Source organism: Anas acuta, chromosome 8 (genome assembly GCF_963932015.1).
Source record: "Anas acuta chromosome 8, bAnaAcu1.1, whole genome shotgun sequence".
Classification (NCBI taxonomy): domain Eukaryota; kingdom Metazoa; phylum Chordata; class Aves; order Anseriformes; family Anatidae; genus Anas; species Anas acuta.
Window position 1 is genome coordinate 16,970,871 of NC_088986.1, and position 27,809 is coordinate 16,998,679.

Here is a 27,809-nt window from a genome sequence, read left to right on the forward strand (position 1 = left end):
ATAAAAACCAAAGACTGAAATTTGTCCAGGAAAACCCCAGTCTGGGAGGAAATCCTCAAGTTTTCCAGGTAAGGCTCAGGCCTGGTGAAGCTGCATGAATGTGCATGCACTTCAGCAACTTAAGACCCTAATTTTATAGTAGGAGTGTCAACTAACAGAAATAACTACCAAATGCAAGAAAAAGATAAGGAATAGGTGAATATTTGTGTACTCCAGCATACACAGACACAGGTTAGTTGCTGTGAAAATTTAGTTTCTCCAGAAGCTGCCGAAATCTTGCATTGCCTGGTGGGCTCAGACTACTGTGAAACATCTGCTTCCTGAAGGAGAAGACGTTTTTCCACTGGGTGATTCTCCAAAGCAGTGAACCCTCCTGGGTATTTCAGATAAATCATGTAACCCAGTACATCGTCATGGTCTGAGGCCCCTTTGTCCAAAAACCATGGGAAATGTTCTGATTGCTGCTTGGTGAGCAGTCAGCGAACAAAACCAGTGGGTTTTGGCATGCCCTGCCATGCGTCTTTTGTTCTCATTTGTACGAGGCAGGGCTCTGGCAAAAAGGATCGGGTTTAGGGTGCACTTAAATTCTGTATTTCCCTTCCACTCTTCCAGTGGGAGCTCTGCAAGGGGCTACTTGGGGGAAGTTTTTTTAGTTTATTGTGTGGAAGTCTCCTAAGCTGTATTCATGGTTGTATTCATTGAAATTACATGCATTTGATCTCTTGTTTTTTTTTTTTTTTTACTTCGAATATATATTGAATTTCTAACTGTAGGAATTGGGAGGATCTTGAGATATTTTTAGGATGAAAATGTTTGACTAATATGAGCACTCTAAGCACACATTTCCTATTTTGATTTTTTTAGCTATTATTTAAAAACTGTCTTTTCTTACACTTTTTTTTTTTTTTAATTTCCCACCCAATCATTTGCACTTCCAGCATCCCCTAAATGTATGTGCTCATGTATTATTGGCATGTAGCAGCTTTAATTTGATTTCAAGGAAGCAGGAAGTGGGGCAGTGAATGGGACCAGTGCTTCCAGTCTCAAAAGCAGGTTATGTGCAAGCTATGGCAGTAAGGACAACGGAAGAGATGAGTAACAGCACAAGGTGGTGCGGAAGAGCACTTGTGGCTTGCTATGGAGAGCTGAGAGCTGATTTGTGATTTGGCACATGTGGTGTTACACAAGCCCGTGGGGATTGTATGTCTCTTGCGACTGCACAGTTGGTCCCTTGTGCTGCTGTAGCTTCCTTAGGGTGGCCCCTTTGTTATCATCACCTGTTGAAGGTTGCACCTTCTTGGGTAGTGGTACATGATTGCTCTTGGGGCTTTGGATAAAACTTTGCAAGGTGAATGCTGCTGGGGAGAGTGGACATCTTTCAGAGATAATCTGTTATCTCTGAACACTGCAACAAGGATAAAATATTAATCTCTGCGACAGGTTAATTTTGTAGCTCATCAGATGGCCTGCAATAAAGTAATGTAATTAACTTTTGTATCTATTGCATCTGGAAATGTGTGCTGTATTTTATAAATTCAGTTTTCATTGGTCCCCCCTCCCCTTTTGGTTTACAGAAGTACCGGCATGAGGAGACATTGGTGCTCCTCGTGAATCTTCAGGACGTGGCTGGTCTTATATAATCATTCTGGCCTTTCCATAATGCAATTAGTAAAATTAAATAGCTGAGGATTTACAAATACTCTTTCTGAGGTACATGAGCTGTGAGAATACGATAGACTAATATTAATAGAAGAAAGCTCTAAGCCAGGATAGATGTAAAAATAGATTCTAAACCATACGTTGTGGGACAACAATCTCGTCTAATAGCTGACTGATTGGGAAAGACATTACTTCTTAAGAAAAGACAAACCAACACTTTATTGACAAGGAAGCTGAAGACACGTTGTCATGTATTTGCAATGACAGGAAATGTGTAATTTTGCATGATTTTATTCCTATTTTTTCAAGGAAGTCTTGGGGCTGCTCAGTTCAGGGAAGGTTTTTGGTATGCAACAGTGGAGACTCCAGGAGGGCTGTAAGGAGCCAGTACCTCCATTGCTGTTCTGCATCTGCGTCTTCTCCAAGACACAGGTTTTGTCACTGCCACCTACAGATTTTCTTGTCTTATGTCTCATGGTTGGATTGCTGCTCACTAAGTATATTGTAAACTCAGAAACTTTCCCAAAGCTTACAGTAGTTACCGTAGCACAATTAAATTTGTGATGTGTGGAAGTTGCCCAGTTATGTCTCCTTGTTTCTGAACTGCTGTGACCTCCGAGTTGTTTAATCACCAAGGGTGGTTTTTTTTTGTTGTTGTTGTTGTTGTTTTTTTCCACCTACAAAATGAAGGAAGTGCCCACCTGGCTTAGTGTTCACAAAGGGCTTTGAAAACCTCCTATGAAAGGTGCTCTGGCAAACCTGTTGACGGATTCGAGGGTTTCTCTGTGCTCTGTACATCTGAGCTGTGGGTCTCAATATAACGGTAGGAAGTTTTAGCCCTTCTTGTATTGTAGTTTGTTATATTCCAAGGCAAAGTTTACTTGTTACCCACTCATATTCTCTTTTTTCTCTCCCTTCCTCTGCTCCATAACTGAGAGGCTTCTCAAAGTGAAGCCAATTCCTTAATCTTCTGCAGTTTGAGTGGTGCAGAGTTTTTTCTTCAGGGCAGGGCCACACAATTTACTTGGTCTTGCCAACCACCAAATTCATTTATGGATTTTAAATGTAATGGGTGATTGGAAGCGAATTGCTGAACTTTCAGTTCCCATAAGATGCACCAAGACCTTTCCTGGGTTGTCCCTGCGCAGCAACAGGGCTGTGGTCTGGTGGTGCCCTAGCAGAAAGTTGCAACCTGTGTCTGAAAACCTGTCTCCTGATTTCACCTGAATAGCGGTGTTTTTCAAGGCACCAACCCTTTGTTTTCCAGACGGCTGTTCCTTTAACATCTTTCCGCTTCTTGTTTCCTCTTCTGCTTTCATTTCTCAATTTGATCTTTTTAGTGGGCTAGATAATTGCATTTACTGCTTATCCTTCCTGCAGAGCACCGTAGTTATAATCTCTTTCACCTGAAAAATAGTTTCCTTTGAACAACCTTGCATCTGGCACAATGTTAAAATGAATTAAATATAAAAACAAAAACAAACAACCCAACAAAAATCTGTGTGAACGTACATATATATATATATATATATATATATGAGTTGTACAGTTTAAGCATACAAAAACTGCATAGCTGCTAGATAGTTATGCATGCAGAACATCAGAGCTGTTTTTTGGCTGTTTAATTATGCTCAAGTGCATGAAAGTCTTTAATTATATTATCACATGGCTGTTTTTTCAATGCCATCGTATGTATAGAGCTTCCTCAGATCTAAAACTGAAATGGGTATTTAAAAGATTTGGAGATTGTGTAATTAAAGACTGGAAATTGCTTGTTTGGTAATTGGACAAGTTCTGCTGTTGGCCGTTTGTGCAAGTTTAGCTTCCTAGAAAAAAATATGTCCTAGAAATTGTTAAAAAGATGCAGGGAGCTGGCTTCTGGATACTGTTTGTCTCTCTGGGGGAACTGGTCAGGAGCATCTCTGACGTTTGCACCTGGGAGCCTTCATGAAGCAGAGCAGAAGCAGTGTTTCTTTCCTCCACAGGGTCCAGGAGATGTTCAGATGTCTTATCCTCCCCTGGCAACACCCTCACCCCACCCTCCTCGAGATCACTTGTCCCCAGGACTTGGTTTTCACCTAGTTTTGGAGTACTCGCTGTCTTCATCTTGTCTGTGGATTTTCCCAGCAGCCCTGTGAAGCAGCAAAAGATACTTCTGAGCTAGCGGTCTGTGGTGTAAGGAGAATTAACCCTGAGGAACATGGAGGAAGGCTGAGCTAGAGCAGTTTGTCGTACCCTGACCACTGATTGTCGTCCCTGTCATCCTGTGAACGTGGGGCGGATGACCGACATGCATGGAGGCCAGCCATGCAGATCATGGGTGGTTGGCACTTGTCTTCCATGGGATGTTAATATTGAGATTGCATTACTTCTCACAAAAAAACTCAATTGCTTGCATACCAATGTATATATATATTATTTTTTTCCCTGCCAAAGTTCTTGTCTGACCTGCTGGTGACAGAGACCTAGCTGGCATGAGGCACTGCAGTGGGCCAGTGCCCTTTGTAAAAGGTTGCTTAGCACGATCCTTTATGCATGATGCGATAGAAAGTTATGCATACCACTGTAGATGTTTATAGTACTTGGATTGCGTGTTAGTCCAAATAGAGAGTAAGCCTAGGAGCTTTTTGGCCAAGAAGAAACCGAAGTGGTAGAAAAAAAAAAACAGGTGATGAATTCCTTGGAGAAGTTGTGAACTCTGTTGAGGGTGGAAAGCCCTTGCAGAGAGACCTGGACAGATTGGAGAGCTGGGCGATCACCAACCACATGAAGTTTAACAAGAGCAAGTGCCAGGTCCTGCACCTGGGACAGGGCAACCCTGGCTATATGTACAGACTGGGGGACGAGACACTGGAGAGCAGCCCCACAGAGAGGGATCTGGGGCTTGTGGTTGATAAGCTGAATATGAGCCAGCAGTGTGCCCTGGCAGCCAGGAGAGCCAACTGTATGCTAGGGTGTGTCAAGCACAGTATCACTAGTCAGTCGAGGGAAGTGATTGTCCCGCTCTGCTCTGCGCTGGTGCGGCCTCACCTCGAGTACTGTGTGCAGTTATGGACACCTGTGTTGGGTCTGTCTGAGCTGGAGTCACCTTTTCCCTTTGGCAGCCCACACAGTGCTGTGCTCTGCACTCGTAGCTGGAACAGCACTGATATCACTCAGGTGTTGTGTCTCTTGCTGCATACATGTAGTGCTGGCACAGCATCAGGCCTCCTTCCAAGCCCCCAAGAGCCAGCAGGCTGGGGGTGGGCAAGTGATGGGGAGGGGACATTGCCAGGGCAGCTGACCTAAACCAACCAAAGAGATATTCCATAACAGCTGATGTCACACTCAGCAATAAAAAAGGGGGGCTCTTGTGGGGGAGGGGGCTGTTCCTCTTGAACAACCACTACGCGTTTGAGGCCCTGCTTCCCAGGACGTGGCCGAACATCGCTCGTTGATGGGAACCTGCCAGGTCACCTGCTCCTGCGTGGTCTCCTCTCCATGGGCTACAGGTCCGGCCTGGAATCTACTCCAGCAGGGGTCTTCCACAGGTGGCAGCCTCTGTCAGTGCAGGTCCACCTGCTCTGCTGTGGTCTCCTCCACGGGCTGCAGCGTGGAACCCTGCTCCACCGTGGTACTCCATGGGCTGCAGGGGGACATCCTGCTTCACCATGGTCCTCACCACAGGCTGCAGGGGACTTCTGCTCTGTCTTAAATATGCTCTCACAGAGGCGCAAAACAACATAGCTTATTGGCTCGGCTCTGGTCAGCAGTGGGGCCCTTGCCAAACATGGGGCAGCTTCTAGATCCTTCTCACAGAAGCCACCCCTATGGCCCCCTGCTACAAAAACCTTGCCATGAAAACCCACTAGAGGTGATCCTTATGGGTCCCTTCCAACTCAGGATATTCTATGATTCTATGATTCCTTGGTTCAACTGCACGTGTTCTGCATACAGCAATGTTTCTCTTTGCAAGTCGTGTACTGAATTTGAAAATTAGCCTGATGGAAACAAGGGAGCTAAATTATGGCTTCATCATTAGCTGTCACTCTATTAGATCAGGGGAGAAAAGAAACCAGAAAACCCAAGGTACAAGCACCAGCATCATGGGCGGCAGGACATCATGTTCTCCCCCAGGCAGGAATCAGCCTATGCTGTTTGTGTCAGAGCACAGAGATAACAAAAGGATCAAGAGGTGCAAACAGTTTGCAGCACTAGGAACTCCTGACAGCGTTATAATGAAGGGTGGGTTGATATGGCAGTAAAGTTTTTTGTGCTTTTACACAAGCAAAAATCTAGATGAAGTCATTTGAGTTAATGGAATTGTGCTCCTGTCAAACTTGTTGGCCCAGGAGGAATGTGTTGAAAGCAGTCATGATTGGGGCCTGGAAAAGGATAGTCTGATAAAGCAGAAGGGAATTTGCTGAAGTTTTCCCTTGTGGTTTCAAGCAGGTTTTCCTCAAGCAGGTTCAAGGTGGTTTCTGCCCTTGAGGGAGCTGATATTCCATGTAGCATCATGAAGTGGGGCTGTAGAAGGAACTGCTCAAAAAAGCTTAGTAAAGAGTGGCCCCTGTCTTGCCTTGCTTCAGGGCAAATGTCCTTCCTGCACACACGGGGTGGTCTGCTTTTCTGATTGTTTGCCTTGGTCCCCTTTTTCTGTCCCCCCAGAATAACCCTAGCAGCCACATCTGCTTTGTGCAGAAGCAGCATTCCGCATTCCTCGGGTCCATATTAGGATGGTGTAGGATGAAGAAAATACTTCTATGGTGATAATTTCAGACATGCTGAAATCTGTGCTGTACATTCAGGTTTTTAAGCAGCTTTTCTATCTGATGATTAATACCTTGCTGGCAATATCAGTGTGTTGCTTGTGCACCTGGACTGTGTTTAGTATCTGGTGTCCACCACCCCAGCTTCCTGCAGTGGCTTATTTCAGGTTGGATTAAGGTACAGGTAACTTCGTTTGGGAAATCCGAATTAGCATTTTCAGATAGACCTTTGAGAGAACTGGATTGGCGTACTGCCTAAGCTATTTTTTCCATTTAGTTCACATTAGTACAAACAGCTCAATCACCAGGATGACGAATTGCCCAGGAGTAGATAGATCTGAGGGCTGACGACAGAGGACAACTACAGGCCACTCGCCCACTGCTGCTCTATCTCCAGTGAAGTTTCACTCTCAGCCCACGTGCAGGTGGATCAAAAATCCACCCCCACAGCTGCAAATCTCAGCAACTAAGTCAGAACCAAATTAACAATGTCGAGTTGAAATAACCATTTAGATCCTTCTTTCTTTAAGTTTGGTGAAGCTGAAGCTAAGTAGGTAACTGGGATATTTTACATTATCTAGTAGTTACTTTGAGAAACATTCATTTATAGGATTTTTGTAACTTTTCTCTAACTGTTGACTTGTTTTTGATCTTTGACATTACTTTAGCTGACATTCATGCAGCTGATATCCACATACAGTAATAGAGTTGGAATATTCTGTTGAGCCCATCTCATCCATCTCATGCTCCCAAACTGAACAAAATTCTACCTGTAGCGCTCAAGGCTGGTGACCTAAAAGGTCTTTAAAAACCTCTGATTATGGAAACTGCAACCATCCAAGCTACCTAATTCCAGTCCTTTGTTCTCCTTCCAGCTAATGATCTTTCCTAATGTCTGTTTTTTAAGCCATAGCTGCTTGTCCAACCAGTGTAGTAGTATTCCTCCTCCTCCTTTGCAGCGGCATTGTAGGTGATGTTTGGCGTGGTTTGCATTTAGCATCTAAGTGTCTTGCTTACTGCACAGTGCAGAGAAATTTGTTGGACAAAAAGGTTGTATTTTACAGAATGGTCACGTTTCATTATGGATGAAGGATGAATCTTGGTACATCCTTCATTTCAAAGGCAAGAGATGCTGATGAACACTATGAAGCACAGGATCACGAAGGTGTAGTTAGAAACTTCCTTCTTGGTGGTGTGACTGAAGTACCACATATCTCCTGTGCTACTTGGTATGTCACTGAGAAGAGAGGCTCACCCGTCATTTGTTTTGACAACAGCACGGACAGATCTGTCCATCTGAGATGAAATGGGAATGGGAATGGATATGAGTGTAAATCAGCCCTCCTATTTTTTTTAAGACTACATTCCTCCAAAGATTGCTCCAAAGGTCTCAGTGAGTCCAGATACGTGTTGCAGTTCTGCTTGCTTTTTGTGTTTTTGAGGTTCATGTTCTGGTTTTTATTTTTTTAACTGGGCCAGAAATAACATCATAACTGATGTTGCTGTGGTAATGGCACTTACAGCAATGTCTGGAGGTGCTGAAGAAATGTTTTTCATTGGAACAACCACAAGGTTTATTTCTTTTTTTTTATTTTTTTCCTCTCCCCTCTAGTAATTGTTTCAATAATATAAGTTGCTATGCTCATTTATCACTGAAATCATTATTAATGAGTGCTGTTTTTCTTCGTCGCATCTCCATGGCAACTGGGTGACATGTTTGAGTAGAATTATCTGTTTCCAGATGGAGATCTTCATTCATAAGATTTGCTTACTGAGAATTTTTACAGCACATTCGACTTAAAAATTCTTCTTTCATCACCCTTCTAAAGAGTTGTGTCAGAGGTGTTGCTGCTTTCTAGTTTATATCCCATGATGGTTTTTATGGTGGACGTTATGCTGGAAAATATTTCTGGTTTTAATTTGTGGTTCATTTATGTTGGTTTTATTTTGACTCAATTGGGCTGCATTTCTTCAATGCAGTATTTGCCATGGCAGCCCTGTAAGCCCGTTCCTCTTCCATTTGAATTATTGCAACTCCACTTTTTTGTATAATAAAGCACACACTGGAAGACAGTACTCAATTTTTTACTTCTGTACATGAAAGAAGCATAAAGATTTATTTCCCTTTATACGTGATGTACTACACTCTGAATGATAGTGTCCTAAATTTTTATTCATGTTCACTGCTTGATGTTTAGTTTTGAACATGAAAGAAGCATAAAGATACTGCATTTTGTCCATTTTGATGTAAAACTGTATTTAGGAAAAATAAAAAGATATGGCTGGTTAGAAAGATAAAGCAAGGTAAATATGCACAGACCTCTATAATTTTATTTATTGTGAACTTCATACAATTTTAAAGGTCTTGTTCATTGTCAGATTTGATTGAGATCAGGTAGGGCCTAATTAACGCTTCAGGATGTCTCTGCATTGGCTTCTGATCACTCAGACCAACGTATCTCAAAATGATGTATTTACTGTAGCAGAAGTCAAAAAGTAAAAAATCAGAAGGTGAATTTAGTGTCCTTTACTTTTTCAGTTGCAGATGCACCCTTACCTGATCAAGCAAAACCTGCTGAGCAGTTTTCACAGAGTCACAGAATGCTTGAGTTTGGAAGGGACCTCCAAAGATCATCTAGTCCAACCCCCCTGCTCAAGCAGGGTCACCTAGAGATATAGGATGGCATGCAGGCGGGTTTTTTGAATATCTCCAAAGAAGGAGACTCCACAACCTCTCTCTGGGCAGCCTGTAACAGTGCTCTGTCACCCAAATCATAATGAAGTTCTTCTTCATATGGCAATGAAACCTCCTGTGGTTCAGTTCATACCCATTACCCCTTGTCCTATGACTGGCCACCCCTGAGAAGAAATTGGGCCCATCCTCTTTACATTGTCCCCTCAGGTGTTTGTAGAGGCTAATAAGATCCCTTCTCAATCTCCTCTAGGGTAAACAGGCCGAGCTCACTTAGTCTTTCCTCATAGGACAGATGCTCCAATCCCTTTATCATCTTTGTGGCTCTACGATGGATCCTCTCTAGAAGTTCTGCGTCCCTCTTGTACTGGGGAGCCCAGGACTGCACACAGTACTCCAGGTGTGGCCTCACCAAAGCTGAGTAGAGGGAGAGGATCACCTCACTCGACTTGCTGTCCACACTCCTCCTGATGCAGGCTAGAATCCCATTGTCCTTCTTAGCCACATTAAAGCCATTAATGATGTATACCCCGTGACACACTTCTGGGTAGTTTGTCGGTTGCTGAAATGTCCCATCTTTTGCATTTACTCTGCTTTCATCCCGACGGTAATTTCAGAGCACGAACAGTCTCTTAAATACATCAGGATTCATGGCTTCTGAACACCCCATCTTACATACGTATATCTTATCTAGAGAAGATGAATGTAATCATCACCTCGTCAAAAAGTTTATACGTAGCTCTGCCCTCCTAATAATAATATGATGTAAGACTTGTCTTCTCCAACTGCATAATTGAATTTTGTTGGTCTGTTCAGTGTATGTGAAGTAACGGATGTTGTCCCATCCACAGTGTTAGGTGTCAGACTCATTTCTTCTCTGTTTCACCAAGTAGTGATGTCCCACCTAGCTAAGCCACTTAGTACCACCTTCTTCTCCTCCTCTGCACCTCTTTGGCTGCCAAAAGACTCATTGCAATCAGTGTTAAACGGCTGGGAGAGTGCAAAATATTGACCAGTCCCCTTGGTTTCAGGGCTTGTTCTGCATTTCCCATGTCAGATCCCTGCTTGAATAGATTTGTGAAGGGCTCATAAAAATGAAGAGGTTTTATGGGTTAGCTTGATCCAGGAAAAAGAAGGAAGTTCAACATGAACGAAGCTTCTGTTAGTGAGCTCTATAAATGCCAAAGAGAGGCCTGCAAGCAAAATTTAGTGTTTCTCATCAGATAGCAGGAAGGTGTCAGATATAGACATCAACATATTAGCTGGGATTCAGGCAGTTCTGGCACTGAAGCAGCTTAGTTCAAAGGCCATTGGAATTCATTAGAGATGGGTATTTTCATTGAATCATTAAAGTTGGAAAAGACTTCCAAGATCATCTGGTCCAACTGTCCCCCTGCCACCAATATCACCCAGTAAACCGTGTCCCTAAATGTTTTTCCTTGGTGAATTGGGTGGTTTAGCAAGTGGATGTTTCTAGCAGTCCCTCACCATACCTAGGAAGCTGTAGGGTTTATAGTCAGCTGGATAGTCCTTTTTCTTTCATTGACAATATAATTACTTAGCTGTTTTTTCCCTTTGAAAGTGGAATCATAGCTATTTATACCTATCTCCAACAAGTGACTACTCAGTATGAGAAAATGATGCCAATATATTGTATTTATGCTCACTATTTTGAGGAAAATATTTTGCCTGTGATAGGAAATTACGGTAGCTTATGAGTAATGATACTGCTTCAAATGTAACATTGCTGATCATTTCATGTGTTCTTGATGCAGCACTTGTGCATGGTCCTGGCCTTGCTTCTTGCGTTATTCCTGAAGTTAAGTTGATCGCTTGCTTTCTGCAGGCCACTGTTGTGTTTGCCTGTCATTGGTGTGTGCATCTCTTGCTCAAAACTCATGGGTTTGATGGAGTTGCTGGCTGCTTGGCACTCCTGCCCGTTAATCATTTATTTAGGCACTGAGGTATGAGTGTTGGCCATTCATACTGCCGCTTCCTTCATGTGCCTCATCCCTACAGAGATTGCCTCTTGGCTTTTAAGGTAGGTTGTCAGCTTAGATTTTGGCAAATTAACATTGTCATTGCTTTTGGAGATACAGGTAGAGATTTCTAATGCCCCAATCCATACTACATAATAGAGCTATGGCATTAAGTTTGTAAGACACTTCCTATTAAAAGACTAACTTTACTAATGTTCACAGAGGCAGATGTCTTCCACTTTGACCTCCTGATTATTTCTATTTCAACTGGGGCTTGGAGCAACCTGGTCTAGTGGGAGATGTTCCTGCCCATAGGGTTGGAACCAGATGGTCTTTAAGGTCCCTTCCAACCCAAGCCAGTCTGTGATCCTCCTAACAGGAAGACAGATTTCTCTCAAGTAAGACTTCCTAGTTTACATGTTTTTTTCAACTTGTCCCCAAAAATGTAATGAAAAACGACTTTTATTTTTGGAAGCTTTCTTGCTGCTGAGTGTGTCAGGCCTTAATTGTACCAGGCATATGCACTTCTGCCAGTCCCAAGGATAGAGGAAGAGTCACGCTGTCTGCACTGCACCACACAGATAATTGAGTAGCTATTGTATTGATAAGTAAAGTACTGGGCAAAAACACTTTTACTCACTAACACTGTTAGTCAGCTGTGGAACTTATACAAGAAATTCTTTAAATGTCCTGTGTCCACCTCATAATCCTCTCCCTTGCCTGGCCTAACTCTGTCCACAGTTTCTCTAACATCTTGCCTCTTTACAAACCCTAGACGATTCAGGAAGTTCTCTGCTGAAGAACTTCATTAGCCTATTAAAAGCAGTCTGGATTTGTAAGTAGCAATACTGCAGTAATTACAAGTGTGGCCAAGATGGTGGGGATGAATATTTGGAGGCCAGGTTCCAGCATGCCTACTGCTCAGGTACCTGAACAGCAGTGCCCTTCGGGACTTGTGGCAGTCAGCTAGAAGAGAAATCCAGAATTAAGCTGCCAGCTAGAGCTTCCTTCCCATCTTACCTCCATCCTATAGAACTGCATCAAACTTTCATACAAAAAGCTGATTATACCAATTATCAAACACGGCTTCATCAGTGCCCTTGCTGCATGCACCAAGAAAGAACATGCTTCATGTGGCCCCATACCTGCCAGAGACACCTTGCAGAAGTTATTTTTGCCCCTGAACATCAGAACCTCCATGCCTTGCTTATTCTTTACAAGGCTGGGTTGTTTGTTCCTCTCAGCATGTCTTGTTGAGTTGATGTGGACGAGCCACAGGTTGTGCAAACTTCCTTTGTTCCATTTTCTCTGTCTCATCTGGTCCCTTATTCAAATCCATAAATGCCATTGTGGGAGCTGTGTGCTTTTTCTACGTGTGGGTTTCATTGCTAATCACAACAGAGATCGCTGAAAGAGTGAGGAGAATGTAAGTTAGATATTGCAGTCAATCAAGTACTTCTAATTCTCGGGCTTTATTGTGTTCAGCATTTTAGGTTTTATGAATTGTCATCTCCTGACTACCTAAATTCCATTTAAAAAGAGAAAAGAAGTTCAGCAAGCAAGTTCACATTTACCAGTCTAATGATTTCTTAATTCTTCGTTCTTAATATTTTTAATATGTTTAATATTATTAATATGTTTTAAGTTCTTGCCTGTTTTGAGTCTCTGCATCTGAGTTGCTACTATGTGATAAATTTACAATTTTATTTAAACTCTGTAATAATCTTAAAAAAATAGATATGTACTAGTCCAAATGCAGCTTATATCTTTAAAAAACAAATAAACAAAAGAAGGCTTATATAACATATACTACCTGATTAATAGTTTCCTCAAAACAAGCTTCCTTCTAAATTATTTCATTTTTGTGTTTGTTTGTTTATTTAAATACAATAGACCCAGGAAAATTCATTTGTGTTTTGCTTTTCCCTTAGCAAGATAAATTGCTTGAAAACCCAAAGAAAAATAATAAAGTTTGGATGGTTTCTTTTCATTTGCCCAGGTTTCACTTTTTATTCCCAGTGTATTCTCATTTCATTTTGCATTGAGGGAAAGGAAGAGAAGAATTTCTTTTCCCCAAATCCTTGGGAATTTGGGAATGTCATGTCCCACTAAGGAAAAACCCATGGTTCCAGCTTTAAGTGATTCTGTTTGCATCTTATGGCATAGCATCCATACATAAAATAGCGTTACAGGACTGACACCAGAGCTGGAAGTCAGTATTTGAAAAGCCGCAATGTCTAGCTGATAAATAGTAAGGGCAGGCCGGGAGTTTTACTTTTCTTATTCCTTATTTTCATGCTGGATTTCTCTCTGGGTAACGTTCACGTGCAGAAGAAATGGTTGTGGTAGGGACTGGGGAGACGAGGATGGTCAGCATGCTGCCTCTTCTCCAGAAATCCTCATGTGACTGGCACTGGGTACCTTTTGGTTTAACTCTATTAAAACAGTGCAGGAAAAAGAATGAAAAAAGACGCTGTGTTTGGCGGTGTTTTTTCTTTCTTTCTTTCTTTCTTTCTTTCTTTCTTTCTTTCTTTCTTTCTTTCTTTCTTTCTTTCTTTCTTTCTTTCTTTCTTTCTTTCTTTCTTTCTTTCTTTCTTTCTTTCTTTCTTTCTTTTTCAGATTATATACTATTTTTTAAATTGCCTTCATTAGCGTTGCTTGATTTATCAATGCAAAGTACGTACATGAGCAGCCTCCTCTGCATAGTCACTACCATACATTGCTTGCTTGCCCACTGATAGTAAAAAACTAGGGAGGCTGCAGTAGCAGAGAGTTTGCTTGTATTAAGACAAATCATACAGAAAACTAGGGAGGTTGAAAAGGGTTTGTCCTGCCATATTCCCAGTACCCACTGTTCACAGTACCGAGGCTATTCCAGCCGAGAGAGCTGCCCACCCATTTCAGGAGGCCAGAACAACTTTCTTGGTATCAGTCCCGTTTAAGTCTTTGAAACTATATACCTGTGGTTTTTTGTTGCCTTGTTGAATTAGGATCTTTTCTAGTCAGCTGTTTTGGGTTTAGTTTTTTTATTTTTATTTTTTTTTTATTTTTCCCCAGCTGCTGAACTACAGTGGTTCAAAACTTTTTTTTTCTTTTTTTTTTTTTTTTCTTGGTGCTCAGATGAGTATAGGATCAAACCAGTGGAAGAGGTCAAATACATGAAAAATGGGGGAGAAGATGATCAGAAAATAGCAGCCAGGAACCAAGAAAACTTGGTAAGGATTGAACTTATCACTTCTTTAATGAAATAACATGGCTCTGCTTTTGTAATGAAATATGCAACATGCAGCACATTGAGACTGCAGCTTACACACAGCAAGAGGATTTTCCTGGAAATGTCATACCTGTCTGCGAAGCTCACATAGACAGTGCAAAATACTACTTTTTCTTGTGCTTGTCTTTATGAATTAGGCTCTACTTGATCTTGGAGGGAGTGCTTCCATGATTATACTCATCTCCTTTGCAGATATAAATATACATGGTTTGAAATGTCTGTGTCTATATTGTAAACGAGCTGGTAGTAAAACAGCAGTGCCCTGCCATTAATAAAATGACCCACTTAAGTAGACATTATGTGCTCTGTGCCTTGTGGTTTTACATATTTTAAAATTCACAGTTCATGATAGCAAAAGCAATATATTCATAACAGAGCAGTCGCAAAAATCATTTTGCACATTTTGTATTTTCCCTGACTCGAGCAACTTGTTGGCTCACAGTTCTGCCGTCAGGGAGGAGATCTCAGGTAAACTCTCAGTGCTGCTAGAAATAGCTGGGGTGCTGTTGAGGTGGCTCAAATTGTGGCCAAGTCACGTGAACGGACTTCTGAGAAACACCACCTCTGTTCTAAAACTGAAGAAATGTAGATTTTGTAATTGGTTAGCTGGGGCTTCACCCAGTTTAATTTTTTGAGGACATTTCACAGTGATAATAGTTGTGTGTGAAGTTTCAGATCTGGTTCCCTTCACTCATCACAGCGTTCTTCATATAGGATTGTTTTTCTTCTTCCCCCCGTCAGTAGGACCAAAGGGGGAATGTAATTAACATCCACTGAACATAATTGAGTGGTCCTATGACCATTATCACCAGCTCAAGATTTGCTCTTGCTATGACTGGGCAGCTGTACAAAAATACACCTTGAATTTGTCTTTTGTTGAAGATGTGTGGAGGAGTGTAACAGAGCTGCGGGAAACCTGGATGTGCTTTCTTTCCCTCTTCTAGATGCACGTGCTTGCAGTACAAAACAACCACACATGCCTTCCTGCTCTAAACAGCAGTTTGTTTGCTGTGTGCTGTCCCAGCCTAGGTGCTGGAGCGAAGGTTGAGCAGCACACAGAGCTGTTTCTGCTTTGCTTTCCATGTGCCTTGGCTACTTGCAGTTTTGCATTGCTGATGCTCCAGTGAGGACACACCTTCAGCTTGCAGCAGGATGCTGGGGATATTTTAGTGCAACACTGCTGAGAACATTGCCTTTTCTAGCAGCATCCGCAGTGCCCTCGGCATTACTGCAGTTTAAGCATGTTTGTTTTGAACTGGGAGAAGTGGGACTGCAAGAATTTTTGCTTGTTTTAGAGACCCCAGTACTTTGTTGGTAAACAGGAGAGAATTAAAAAAAAAAAAAAAAGGAAAAGTAAAAAAAAAAAAAAAATAAAAGAAAAAGAAAAGAAAAAATGATCCAAATATGTATTTTTGATAAAAGTAGAAAAAGCCTAGCAATTTAACTTATTTTTTTTTAATTTATTTTTATTTTTTTTACTTTCTGCTGCACTTAGAGTACTGGCAGAAGGTAAAATGCCACTTGCATGAGAACCAGGAAGAGTTCAGGAAAGCATAGGTCTGCTGAAGTGACACAGCAGATACAGATATTTTGCGCTTTGATTGGTTTCTGCATTCTTGCAGGACTTAAGTGTTAGTCTGATTCGATTTAGCAAGAGACATTGCTACAGCACAGTGCTTAATGTTTTATTATTGATGGGTCATGCTTGATAGGAGCAAGGGGTTGGTGGAAAGTATATCTTAATGTGGTTCTGGAGGGCTAATATAGCTCTCTTGTCTGTCATATCTGTTGGGAGAAAAAGCAACAGTAATGCAAGAAAGCCTTCAATCAGACTGCTTGCATGTACTTTAAAACAAAAACCCTCTTGCATGCCAAAAAGACTTTATTTTCCTTTTCCTCATCTTACTATAAGGAGATTACAGTGACTGTAAATGTATGCAGCTTAATCCTGGGAATTGTCAGGTCCTCGTCATTCCTGGATTTTTAAGTGGGTTTCGCTGCTCGAGTTCTCCCAAGTAAGCATGTTTAGCGCACTGCTTAGAGGATGGGTTAAGCTACCCATCACTCAGGCTTTACTTTTCTTAACGTGAAAAGTTGGCAAGCACTTACATAATCCTGTCTTCTCATCAGACATTTCCAGGCAACAGAAATTGTCAGAACAAGAAAAGGCGGTGGGAGAGTCATCCAGCCCTTTTTCCTCCTCCCTTGTTTCTTAATCCCACATTTTGTTTATTGTCGCAGGGCTGCTAATTCACATCTCCTTCAGGGATGGGGCCAGGATGAGACGCATAACCCACGTGTCATTACAGTCTTTAGTCTGTTCCCTGGGAACTGCTTGTCTCAGGGCTATCATACGCTCTGGTACTTTGTCCTTGAATGTCCTTGAATCCGAATGTTACTCGAATGAGAGAAAATTTTTGGCCCTGTTACAAGCATGTCTCAGAATTACCAATCCTCCTTTTTGAAGTGTTTTAAAGGCTGGCTTGAAAAAAAAAGTGTGCTTAGGCAAAACCAAAACTGCTTCCCTTACACCCGAGGCTCTTTGAGTTGCTGTCCTGTGGGGAGCTGGCACCGCTGTGGGTATCACTGGGAGAAATGAAGCCCCATCACTGGTCACTGTCTTTCCAGCGTCCACCTGAGGTTAATCAGGGCTCAAAACTGGCGCAAAGCTGACGTTAAAGCAGAACTGCTCCAAAAACATACCGACAGCAGGAATGGCTGTGCTAGGGCTGTGCGCCAGGTGAAGCAGAAGATGCTCCATGTGAAGAAATTCTCTGGCAGAATGAAAGGCCTCATGGAATTTAAATGTAGGCTCTTGGCAGGAAAAAAAAAAAAAAGAATAAGAAAAGCCAGACTTATTTCATATTCTGTCAAACAATGATTCACTGCTTTACCCAGGTTGGTTTTGTTGTTCTGTGCTTGCTGTCAAATGTTGCAGCTCCTGGTTTCAGTGCTGGTGTCTCCAGACACAGGAGGGCTGCCCGTGGTGCTTCGTGGGGCCAAGGACCACTGGGACCAGGAGATGGTTGCCATCTCTCCACTTACCAGAGGCAAGCTCCAGATCCAGCATCGTCCCTGACCTGCATGCATTTCCCTACTGGAGGCCCTGATGGCTTGCTTATGCAGTACTGAGGATGGTTGCAGGCTTTTAGGATTGCTGTAATCCAAACCGAAGGATTTTACCAACTGATGAGTGTCTTACTCAGCAGATCTGGGATGGTTTTGTTTTTTTTTTCTTTACCAGCAAGAAAAGCTGATCATGGCTAGTAATATACATTGCATGCCTGGGTGAAGAACATTTTGAAGAAAAACACTTTGAAGAACTAAAATGCAAAAAATCAGTAATACTAATATTTTAAAAGGCTCAATCCATTCTAAAAGATACCTGCTACAAGCAGGAATAAGTAATAAATTTTTACCTTCTCTAAAGACCTGTTAATTTTTGTGTAGAAGGGACTTACTGTTTAGCTCTTCAACGTCATGTTAAATATATAAAGCACAATCACAACAGCCTATTTAACATTCATCACAGGACTAATTTCATTGTCCTTATTTCCATCCCCTCAGAACACTGTTCATTTTCCACTGTAAAACCTTATTGCCGAAAAAGGTAAGGTAAGGTGTGTTGTATTCATGCAGTGCTGGAAACTCGGATGAGCTGTATCAATTTTCCTTTGAGATGGTTTGCAATAATACAGATGCCTCTTGTTGCCGCTCTCCGTGCTACCCCAGCCCGAGAGACAACATCGATTGGCTGCCTGGACGTCTGCTCCCCAAGCAGGGACACCAGAGATGGACACACTGTGTCTAGCTCAAGTGCCAATTTATTGCTGCGTAGCATAGCTTCTTATACCCGTACACGCGACCGCCCAGATCCCCGTGACCCTCTGTTCCACCCATGGTCCCTCCCAATCCTACCCCCACATCTCCCCCCTCCTTATACTATATATCACGCCTCTTTTTGTCGCACCCCCTTTTCCCGTTACAAAAGGTATTAGCATAGTACAGTGTTAGCTGAAGGCGGTCATTCTCTTCTTCTTGTGGCAAGCACTGCCATCTATTATTAAGAAGCAGGTTAATATTCACTGTTCACAGGACTAGCTTTTCAAGCATCTGTCGCAATAGTCGAAAGAGCAGGGGCAAGAAGAGCACACCGACATCCAATAATATTACCACTGACAAAACTGCCGATAAAAGAGAGGTTATCCACGAATCTGGTGTTCCCAGCCAATCTAGCCAGCCCTTCCCCTACCAGTCTCGGTAAATTCAATCTCCATAAGAGCTCTTCAACAACTCCTCAACTGCGCCCTTGGCTCGCTCAATTGCCGTTGTTGCATTCTTTGTCCAATCGATACAACAAAAACCTTTGACGCCAGCATCCTCCAACTCAGAGCAACCGATGCCGGTTTGAGCAAGCAAGTAGTCCACAGCCAGCCTTGTCGAGGACAATCCTTCTTTAAGAGCTTCCATGCCGCCGATGGGATTTGTCAAAGCCTTTGCTGTGCGGTTAGCATTCTTCAGTGCCCAACAAGCTAACTGCTCAATCATCTTAGTATTTCGAATGAGCTGCGGGAATATAAAAAGCATCTCAACAATTGGTTGTGCGTGGGTAGTCAAATACCATCCGTCATCATAGTCTGGATCTGGAGTGGGGTATTTCAACGGGTGCCTGTGACGGCTCACTGCCTTCCCTGTGGTGTCCTGATGTCAGAATAGTCAGGTAAGCCTGACCACCCCCACAAAGCAAGAAGATTCCCCACGGCAAACGCAGAGGTATCGAGGGACTGTCAAATACCACGATAGTCGCCCACCTCTTATCATCATATTCTGCACTGGGCATCTGATCATCGTGTTCCCCACCATCGTCCACCACCTGCCTTGACCTTCCTCCGTGGTTTTACTCACAGGTAGGGAAACCTTAAGGACAGGGGCGCACCAAGGCACCCCACAGTCCCCTACAGGGATCCCGTCTTCCCGTGAGTCCTTCCCTGCTCCCTTCTCCCTATCACTAGTGTCCTCCGTCTGCATCCCTTCCCCCCACGTCTTGGCTGCCGCCATTTTGTCGGCCACCGCCATTTTATCGCCGGCGCTGCATTGAGAGCACTCAATGACTCCACCTTCACCTCCTGACCCTGCCTATATTCCTCTGAGCCTTGCAACATTCCCGCCACCAACTGCTATATGGAGAGCTGCTGCCTCGCCTGCTTAAAGGTCTTGAGGATCTTTCCAAAAGCAGGAATCAACCCCAGAGCCTCCTTATTCCCATTACAAGCCACTGCCCAAAGTTCTTCCCCCACCTTTTCTAGTGTTCACCGTTCCAGACAATTGGACGGTGAATCAGCACCTCTGAAAAAAATGGAATATAACATTTTTTTGTTAGATGGTTAACTTAATATTTATTTACAGAATCACAGAATCATCTAGGTTGGAAGAGACCTCCAAGATCACTGAGTCCAACCTCTGACCTAACACTAACAAGTCCTCCACTAAACTGTGTCACTGAGCTCTACATCTAAACGTCTTTTAAAGACCTCCATGGATGCCCACTTCCCTGGGCAGCCCATTCCGATGCCTAACAACCCTTTCAGTAAAGAATTGTATTGTAGCTCAGTTCTTGGATGTTTTGTAACTTTTGCTAATGGAGATCATTTTCTGGTCTGCAGTGCTGCAAAAGGCTACCAGTTGGAATTTTTATGCTTTGTTATCCAAACCCTCAAAACAGTTGGGCACAATCCTCTGTTTTGTCCTGGAGCTCAGTAGTGAAATTGCATGTTGGAGCTTGAGATGAATTCCTGCTGGAGCTGGAAGAAAATTACCTCTCTGTGTTTTTCTTGCTATCTCTCACTCCGCCTTTAATAATATGAACAATATTTTGAGTTTTCTTTTCCAATAAGTATAAATTTCCACTCCACTTACCTGCAAATGTCATTTTTGTCAGCTTTGCGTGCGCTGTTATTTCCTATGTCTCGAGCTTCTCCAACCAGCTGCTGTTCTGCATTTATCATTCAGCTTGGTAGTACTTAATATTGCACAACCTCAGTAGCCATCGTTTTGTATTCAACAACAGTTGTCATTTTCTGCAGTGATACATTAGAAGTAGACAGTAGTAACTGATGGATGAAGTGTATGAAATTAAAAGCCTGGCAGAAAAGGATAAATGAAACAACTTGAATAACTATATAAAATGTAACACATGAAATACTGTGTCTAATATCAATATTTAAATAGGTACGCAAAATATATAGTATAGATCCATCAATCAGATAAACATTTTGTGATGTTTGATGCAAATCTGGACAGATGCCTGAACTTCTGATTGATTTAGGAAAATAAGTTTTTAATTCTATTGCCAAGATCACTGGTCTGTATACGTAAAAGAAAGAAGCTAACCATGACTCCCTGTGGTTAAATTTACTGCAGATATTTCTGGTGTTTTCCTTTCTACAAAAGTAAAATACCACAAGTGGCTCTGGAAATTTAAGCACGGTAATACAATTAATTTTGTATTTTAAAGTGTTTAAATCCACTGCTACTTATTGTTTCTAGATAAGCTTTGAACTGCTGTGTTTTAAATGTCTAAGTGTATATGTTAATCATGGTGCTGTTTTAGTACATGGGTAAAGAGCTTTGTAGAAATGAAAGTATCATATTAATGTATACTGTAGTATAAAGATTTCAAGCTGTGAGTTCCCTAATTATTTATTTTAAACCGCTTTACAACAAGAGCAGTTCAAAGTACGCTATTTCAGGGTGGAATTTGCTCACACTCTGCCTGTCAGGGGAAGGAAACCAGAAATGCCCCGGACCATACCCCTCCATCCTTAGCAAGAACAGGATTTTTTGTTTGGTTGGTTTTTAAATTTCATCTGCCCTGTGTTAAGCCCCAGGTTATTTGGCTACAGGAGCAGGGAAGTTGCGGGGTACAAAACAGGGCTACTCACCCACCCCACCTCAACCCGTTTTCCCACAAGTAGAGACATCCACTTTGCCTGGCTGCAGCCAAATCCTCCTATCCCAAGGGAGGTCTGCGCAAACAGGTCAAGCAAGCTGCTTGGAGATGCTCCCATCTGGACTCTTCCTGCCTTGAGTTTAAGGGAAAAGAAAAAAAAAGAAAAAAAAAAAAGAAAAAAACAGAACAAAAGAAGCCACTACAAAATAAGTAAATGAAAGGCATGGATTAAAATTTAAAAGTAACTAAATGACGGAGTAATGAGCATAAATCCAAGCTCCTTTCTGTTGTAGGTGGCAGGGTTCACACTAGGATAAAGGAGGCAGCATCCCAGCATCCACCAAGCAAAGTGTTCTTTCCTCCAGGCAGAGCTGCTCTGAGCGGTACCTGGACAAAGCAAGTGCTGTGCACCACCAAGCAAGAGGAATTTTCCTTTTCACTTTTATGAGGTGATACCCCCTAAATTCCTGTGGGAGTACATAGTTACTTATTGGATATGTTTTTCTGCAGTCTTCATTGGTAGAGTCTGGACTGGGGCATTTTGTGCTGCATGTGCTCCCAGTCTGCCTTCTGTTTTCCCCAGGGAAATTAAAATCTTGAAATCACCCTTCAGACTTTTTCAGAGTTTGGAACTCTAAATGAGTGCTGCCCTATCGGTACTAAAGAAGAAAGTAATTACACATTTCAATTTTAATGAGTCAGCCTCTCCCAATATTTTTGGAAGAAATGCATTTGAAGCTGATTTAGAAGTGCACAGAAAGGATATTGTTACTTGAGTCTGTTATTTTAAATACCATGCAATTAGCTTTTTTCCATAATGCCTATTTCAGTTAAAATTTGCAGTGATATCCTTCAAAGAATGGTTTCTCATAATGAATTTATGTCACTTAGCTCATTTCACTTGCGGGTCACTGCATATTATATGGAGATCAAAGTAAATGATTGCACTAAGTATTAATATTCTTTTTCCTCTGGATCCCATAACAAATTTGATGTAAGAAGTATTAATTTTTCCTCTAATATCTAACTTCTGAAAATCTAGAAAGCAAGTGGATACTGTTAATATTTTAGCAAGTCAGAAATAATATAAATGCTAAATATGATCCAGGTATGTTGCTTCAGGCTAGTCTACTTCAGTCTTCACCCTCCAGTAAGTAAACCTGCAGAGTGCTCTGTTGAGAGGTAGAATGAAACATATCCAGAATGTGATTTTAAAGTAGAAAACTTAAAAAACGTAATGGTATTTCTTTCTAAACATATTAAAATAACAGTGTCCAGAAGCAACATGTAATTGCAGTCTTACTAATGTTTGCCAGGAAAAAAAAAAGTGTTAGTCAAGGTCTAATGCCAAAGTGTATGTTTTGCTCTAGATGGGTCAAATATAAATCTCCAGCTCTGTGTTTGTGATCCATACGCCATTATTTCCTGCAGTGTTTTCCGTAGCCATTCGAAAATAAAGTAGTTTAAAAAAAAATAAAGTAAAAGACAGCAACAGAAACCAAACAACTAATGGCTACAATTCACTTCATATTTTCAGCATTTTAGTTCAAACATCTAGGTAAGAAGAGAGGAAATACTTACCTAGTGAAACTTTTATCTCCTTTTTATTTTATAATGCCTTGAAAATCAAAAATTGCTTGTGAAAGGCTTGTTCTAAACACAAACAATCCGGGTGCCCAAGGTGCCCTGGCCATTATGGGCAGGTGTCAGGAAGGAGCACGGTTTCAGGACCAGCTGTGGAGGAGTGTGAATAGAAACATTCACATCAGTTGTGGAAGTTGATTTTTTTTTTTATAGGTTGTATTCTTCCATATTTGCATTATTTCAGTGGGTGAGTTCCTGCCATGGATGGGTTTTTCTGCTATGGGGAAGGCGATGTCTTTGTGAGGGCAGATGGGCACAAAGCTGTTTGCTGGCTGGAGCAATTGGCTGCACTCATCAGAAATCATCCTGGCCAAGGAAGTCCCTTCTTGTGGGAGTCTGACCTGGAAGTTCAGCTGAAGGGCTGAAGAGCTGCAGCTCTTTGGCTGAAACACGTCTGTGTGGATGACCACCTTATCCAGGACTTGTATACAACAGTGCCTGAAGCCCAAACTGGATGTCTGCTGTGGTGAGCTCTGGCAGTGGCAGCAAGTGGGCACGGCAGCATTTATCTGTAGCCTGGAGCATCCTGGCCCACCAGCAACACCAAGGATGTGACTGTTTCTCCTGTCCTTTCATCATTGTCCTTGTGCTGGAGATAATCTACTATATCAAGGCTGTGGATATGGCGTGTATGTTTTGAACACACAAATTTAATGATAATCTCCAGGAGGAGGTGTAGAAATGCATACTGCTCTGCAGCAGCTTGCTGTGCACTTTGTGGCAAGCCTGCCTGCATCGCAGTGCTGCCAACACCAGTCAGTCATTTCGAGATGAGTCAGCTGACCAAAATATACAGGTTATGTATGAAGTTTGCTATTTAAAAGCATCATACAAAACTCTGGAAGCCTTTGGTTCCAGTGTGTCTTCCATGATCATAAGAGCTACCCCCCCCCCCCCCCTTTTTTCTGTTTTTTTGTGTTGAGGTTCTTTTTCTTTGAAAGCTTGATAGTCTCTAAACATAACTTGAAGCACTGATGCTTTAAGAGAGATGAGCAATAAGATTTTGAAAGCTGTCAGCAATAGGAGTTCTCCACATCCTCTGTTTTGGTACTAGTTTTTCAGTGTTTGCCTGATAAGCATTAATGGCTAATTCTGCTGTTTTGTAACAGCGGGTAAGACAAGACCAGGCAGAAACAAATACACAGAAATGCCTAAAATCTTAAGAAGTCACTAGTGGGGAATAAAGCTGGCAAGTCCAGGCACTGAGGCATCGTTAGCCAGCTGTGCCTTCTGCTAGCCCGAGACACATGGCACATTCGCATATAGGTGTTATGCAGGTTTGCTCAGACCTTCTGTTCAGGCACAGCACCCCTTCAGTTGAGGCAGTTGTGGAGGAAAATATAGGCCCAGGATTTCTGTATCTGGTGAGATGCTGATTTAATGCTGTTTAAGTACGTGGAGACAATGGGGAAATGTATCCATCGATGCTTCATTAGATACTTAACCGTGCAACCTTAGTAATCTTAAAATTTTGGTTTGAACACCATACCACACCCAGAAAAGAAAATTTCAGGGGGCTGAGAGATGGCATAGACTCAAACTTGAAATTGATTATATTAATTTTGCTTTGAAGCAAAAATGTCCACTTTTGAATTTTGACAGAGCTTTCCTTCTATCTGTGTTTTTCCTCCTCTTACTTTTATCCTGTGTTTCTCTGACCACTGTCATCACCTGGATCTTCTGGCCTGGAATGCATCTTTAAAGTGTTTTCCAGCAGCTGGGAGCTCAGGTTGTTCACAGTCAATTATGGTGGCTTCACAGAGAGCTTCTGCTGGCAGTGGGTGAGCAGAAGCACCCTTCCCGTAAGCAGCAAGGCACCCGGAGGTAGAAAGATGGCATGTGATTGTGGGACGTGCGCTGTAACAGTCATGGTAGGAACATGTGAGGGTTTCACCCAGCAAAGGCAGCATGCCACAAGTCGGCGTTGTGTTCAGCAGTAAATCTGCACGGCATAGCCAACCACACTCGTCCTCTTGTGGGCCTTGAAAACCAGTCTTGTTGTGGTGCCTTTGGCGTCATTGAGAGCCAGTTTGTCTGCACCCATCAGGGACAGGGCTGTTCTCAGGAGTCCGTGCTCGGTTTCTCCCTTGGGATGGCCCTGCTGTCCCTAGCAAAGTAGAGCCGTCAGCGAGGCAAGTCAGAGCTTTTGTCACTAACAGTATGTTACAGCAATGAGATCCATAAGCTAGAGAGCAGTTATTTGAAAAAAAAAATAAATCTAACATCTTTTTTTCAAATGAGCATTTTCAGTTTGGAATTTGTGCTTTCTGCAACAACGCCGCTGCTGCTGTGTTAAGAGACTAGAACAGCAGAAGGTCCCCATCCGCTTTGCATCACGATAGTTTTGGAACACTTGTGTTTTGTCTGCTTTTTTAGGAAAATGATGCAAGTGTTTTCCAATATCCAGTCCACACGAGACTTCCTTCATCACCCAAATTATTTTTGGTTTGTTCCCTTTCCACTCTTCTGGGTTATTTAGTAAGAAAAGCAGTCTACAGTGGAAGATCCAAGAGTGAGGAGTGCTTGCAGGAATACAAATTGTGGCAGGAGAGCACTAATTATTCAACTAATCTTCAAAAAGATAATGCCTATTGCACTGAATGAGAATGAACTGATATTGTGTATATTTTAAGCATTCACAGCTTTTGCCACTGAGAGAGCAATGTTTTCCACTGCACCTGACAGGCAAATGTACACTCACGCTGAGCAGGAACATTTTGCACTGCTTCAGCCATCGTTTTGTGTTGTCTTGCTTGATATTTTGGTTGTGCTCCATCATGATATGTGAGTGACATTGGCAAATCTTTAAAATCTAAATAGGAGTTTTGCAGAGGAGAAACTGATGGTATTTTAGATTAAATTATTTAAAACCATAGGGGACATTTTTTAGTGTTGGGTGGGGGTTTGTCTTGTATTCTTTGGCAGTAATGTGGAGACCGTGTGGATAACGGCCTGCCCAGGCATTTTGTCAGCGTAGGCTTGCTGGAATGGTGCTGCAGTGGAGGGGTGTTAGCGCCAACAGTGGGCAGAAAACACCCTGACACTAAAACACCCTGATTTAATGATGCCTTCTCTACAGAAAGTGAAGGGGAACTGGTGAGAGCTGTTGGGGAAGTTCGTTGGCTGTATGGCATTGCTCCGGTTAGCTTTAGGTCTTTCACCATAAGTCCTGCATGCCCAGGCTGACACTGTGGTAAGTCCAGGTCTCCCTGAAACTGGGAGCGAAGTTGTGACTTGCTCCCCTGACTGCAGCAGGAACACAGTGCTTTTGGGGGCCACAGGGAAGGTAAAAACATTCCTCAACCTGCTTTGGTGCGCCCCATGCTCAGGGTTTGCTCAAAGATGTGCTAATGCTCACACTGAGACCATCACTGTAGAGGCTGCCAGGGCTGCGTGAAGCCTCAGGTGGAGAGTTGGGGAGCAGGGAATGGGGAGGAGGGCAGTTGCAAGGGGGAAATCTTCAGCCTTCCATGGCCGAAGGTGTGGGCTTGTGGTCCTCTTTTAAGGGCACTGGCACCGGTCTCCTAGCTGCTGGCACCAGCTGGAGCAAAACTTCCTGTGCCGGGTCTCTGTCTCAAGTCGAACTACAAAAGCTTCAGCCACACCTGGGAATTAAATGAAGAGCGTCTCCACCTGTACCGTACCATTCATGCTTATACTCGCAATGGAAGGGGCTCAGCCTGAGTTTTTCACTACAGTTATGCTTTTTACCATCAGTTGCACCCCTTTGCTTTTGTGGGTAACCAAACCAAGCTAGCTGTACTGCTGCTGGGGCACAGGCTTACGAAGATCTGTGTTTTGGGGGTTCTGCCTTTCAAGCAGTGGGCAGGGTGGCACTGCATGACAGAGGAGAAAAGGACTGGATTGGGAGGAGGGGAATTACTATAGATGATAACCTTCAAGGGCTTAGGGTTTTTTCAATAAAAAGGAACAAAAAAGACAAGAAAAAAATGGTGAAATACATTCTTGTAAAAGCAAACACTTTTGATATTAAGGAAATGCTGGGCAGATAATTCAGGCTGTTGTGTGTAGGGAGGATGATGCAGTGTCGGATTATACATAGGCACATTATAAAATGAAGCTCCTATGAGTACTCCAACACGAGTACTTCCTAGTGTAAGTTACTAACTTAGCAAAGCAACAGTGAACTGAGCTAATACACAGCTTACCAAGTTTGTTCTCACCAGGCATAAAATCTTTTTTGGCTTAAAAGTATTTGCTCATTGTTCCTGCAACGTATCCAAGTTCCAATACAGCTCTACAGTGCTCTGTTTTCATCTCCCACCCTCACTCTGAGCTCACCGTGCTTGCTGCGTGCTTCTTCTCACTGCTTTATCAGAGACGTAATCTTTCCATGGGATACCATCAAAGGCAGGCAGCTTTAAGTAAATAAACAAGCTGCCTGATAGTCTAGGCATGGGAACACAAAACCAATGAGTTTTAATAATGTAATAATATTCTATTTGTGTGTATGTATATGTTTAAATAGCAAATGCAGTTTGTATTGCAGCAGCATCTGAAGGCAGTAGTCAGGAATCAGAATCAGCTTCTCTGCCTGCGAACACAGCATGAAGGAGCCTGACCCCTAAAAGCCCATACATGACCAGTTCTGCCAAACAATTTCAAAATGTAATAAAAGTGCAGGTTTGCATGTGCTTCCAGGGAAGCAACTCGGGGGTGAGTTTCCAATTCCCAAGGTAAAAAATCAAAGGCAAACACTGAAGAGAGTGAGGGCATAGATACAGCAGAGCTTGGTACACTGCCCTCCTTTCCCCAGTGTCTGGAGGTACAACCCTGCAATGTGGGGGACAATCTGGAGGAGCATGGGAAGGAGCACACCTGTCAAGCTGCTCTTTTCCCTTGC

General features: G+C 42.6%; 1 protein-coding gene across 2 annotated transcripts in view; it reads left to right on the forward strand.

Annotated features, from left to right (window-relative positions):
• The window catches only part of C8H1orf21 (chromosome 8 C1orf21 homolog), a 106,306-nt gene that overhangs the window by 48,611 nt on the left and 29,886 nt on the right, over positions 1 to 27,809 (forward strand). For both annotated transcript variants that reach the window (XM_068691264.1, XM_068691263.1), the window contains exon 3: positions 14,199 to 14,293. In XM_068691264.1, the coding sequence (XP_068547365.1) occupies positions 14,199 to 14,293 (95 nt within the window). The remainder of the gene's footprint in view (positions 1 to 14,198; positions 14,294 to 27,809) is intronic.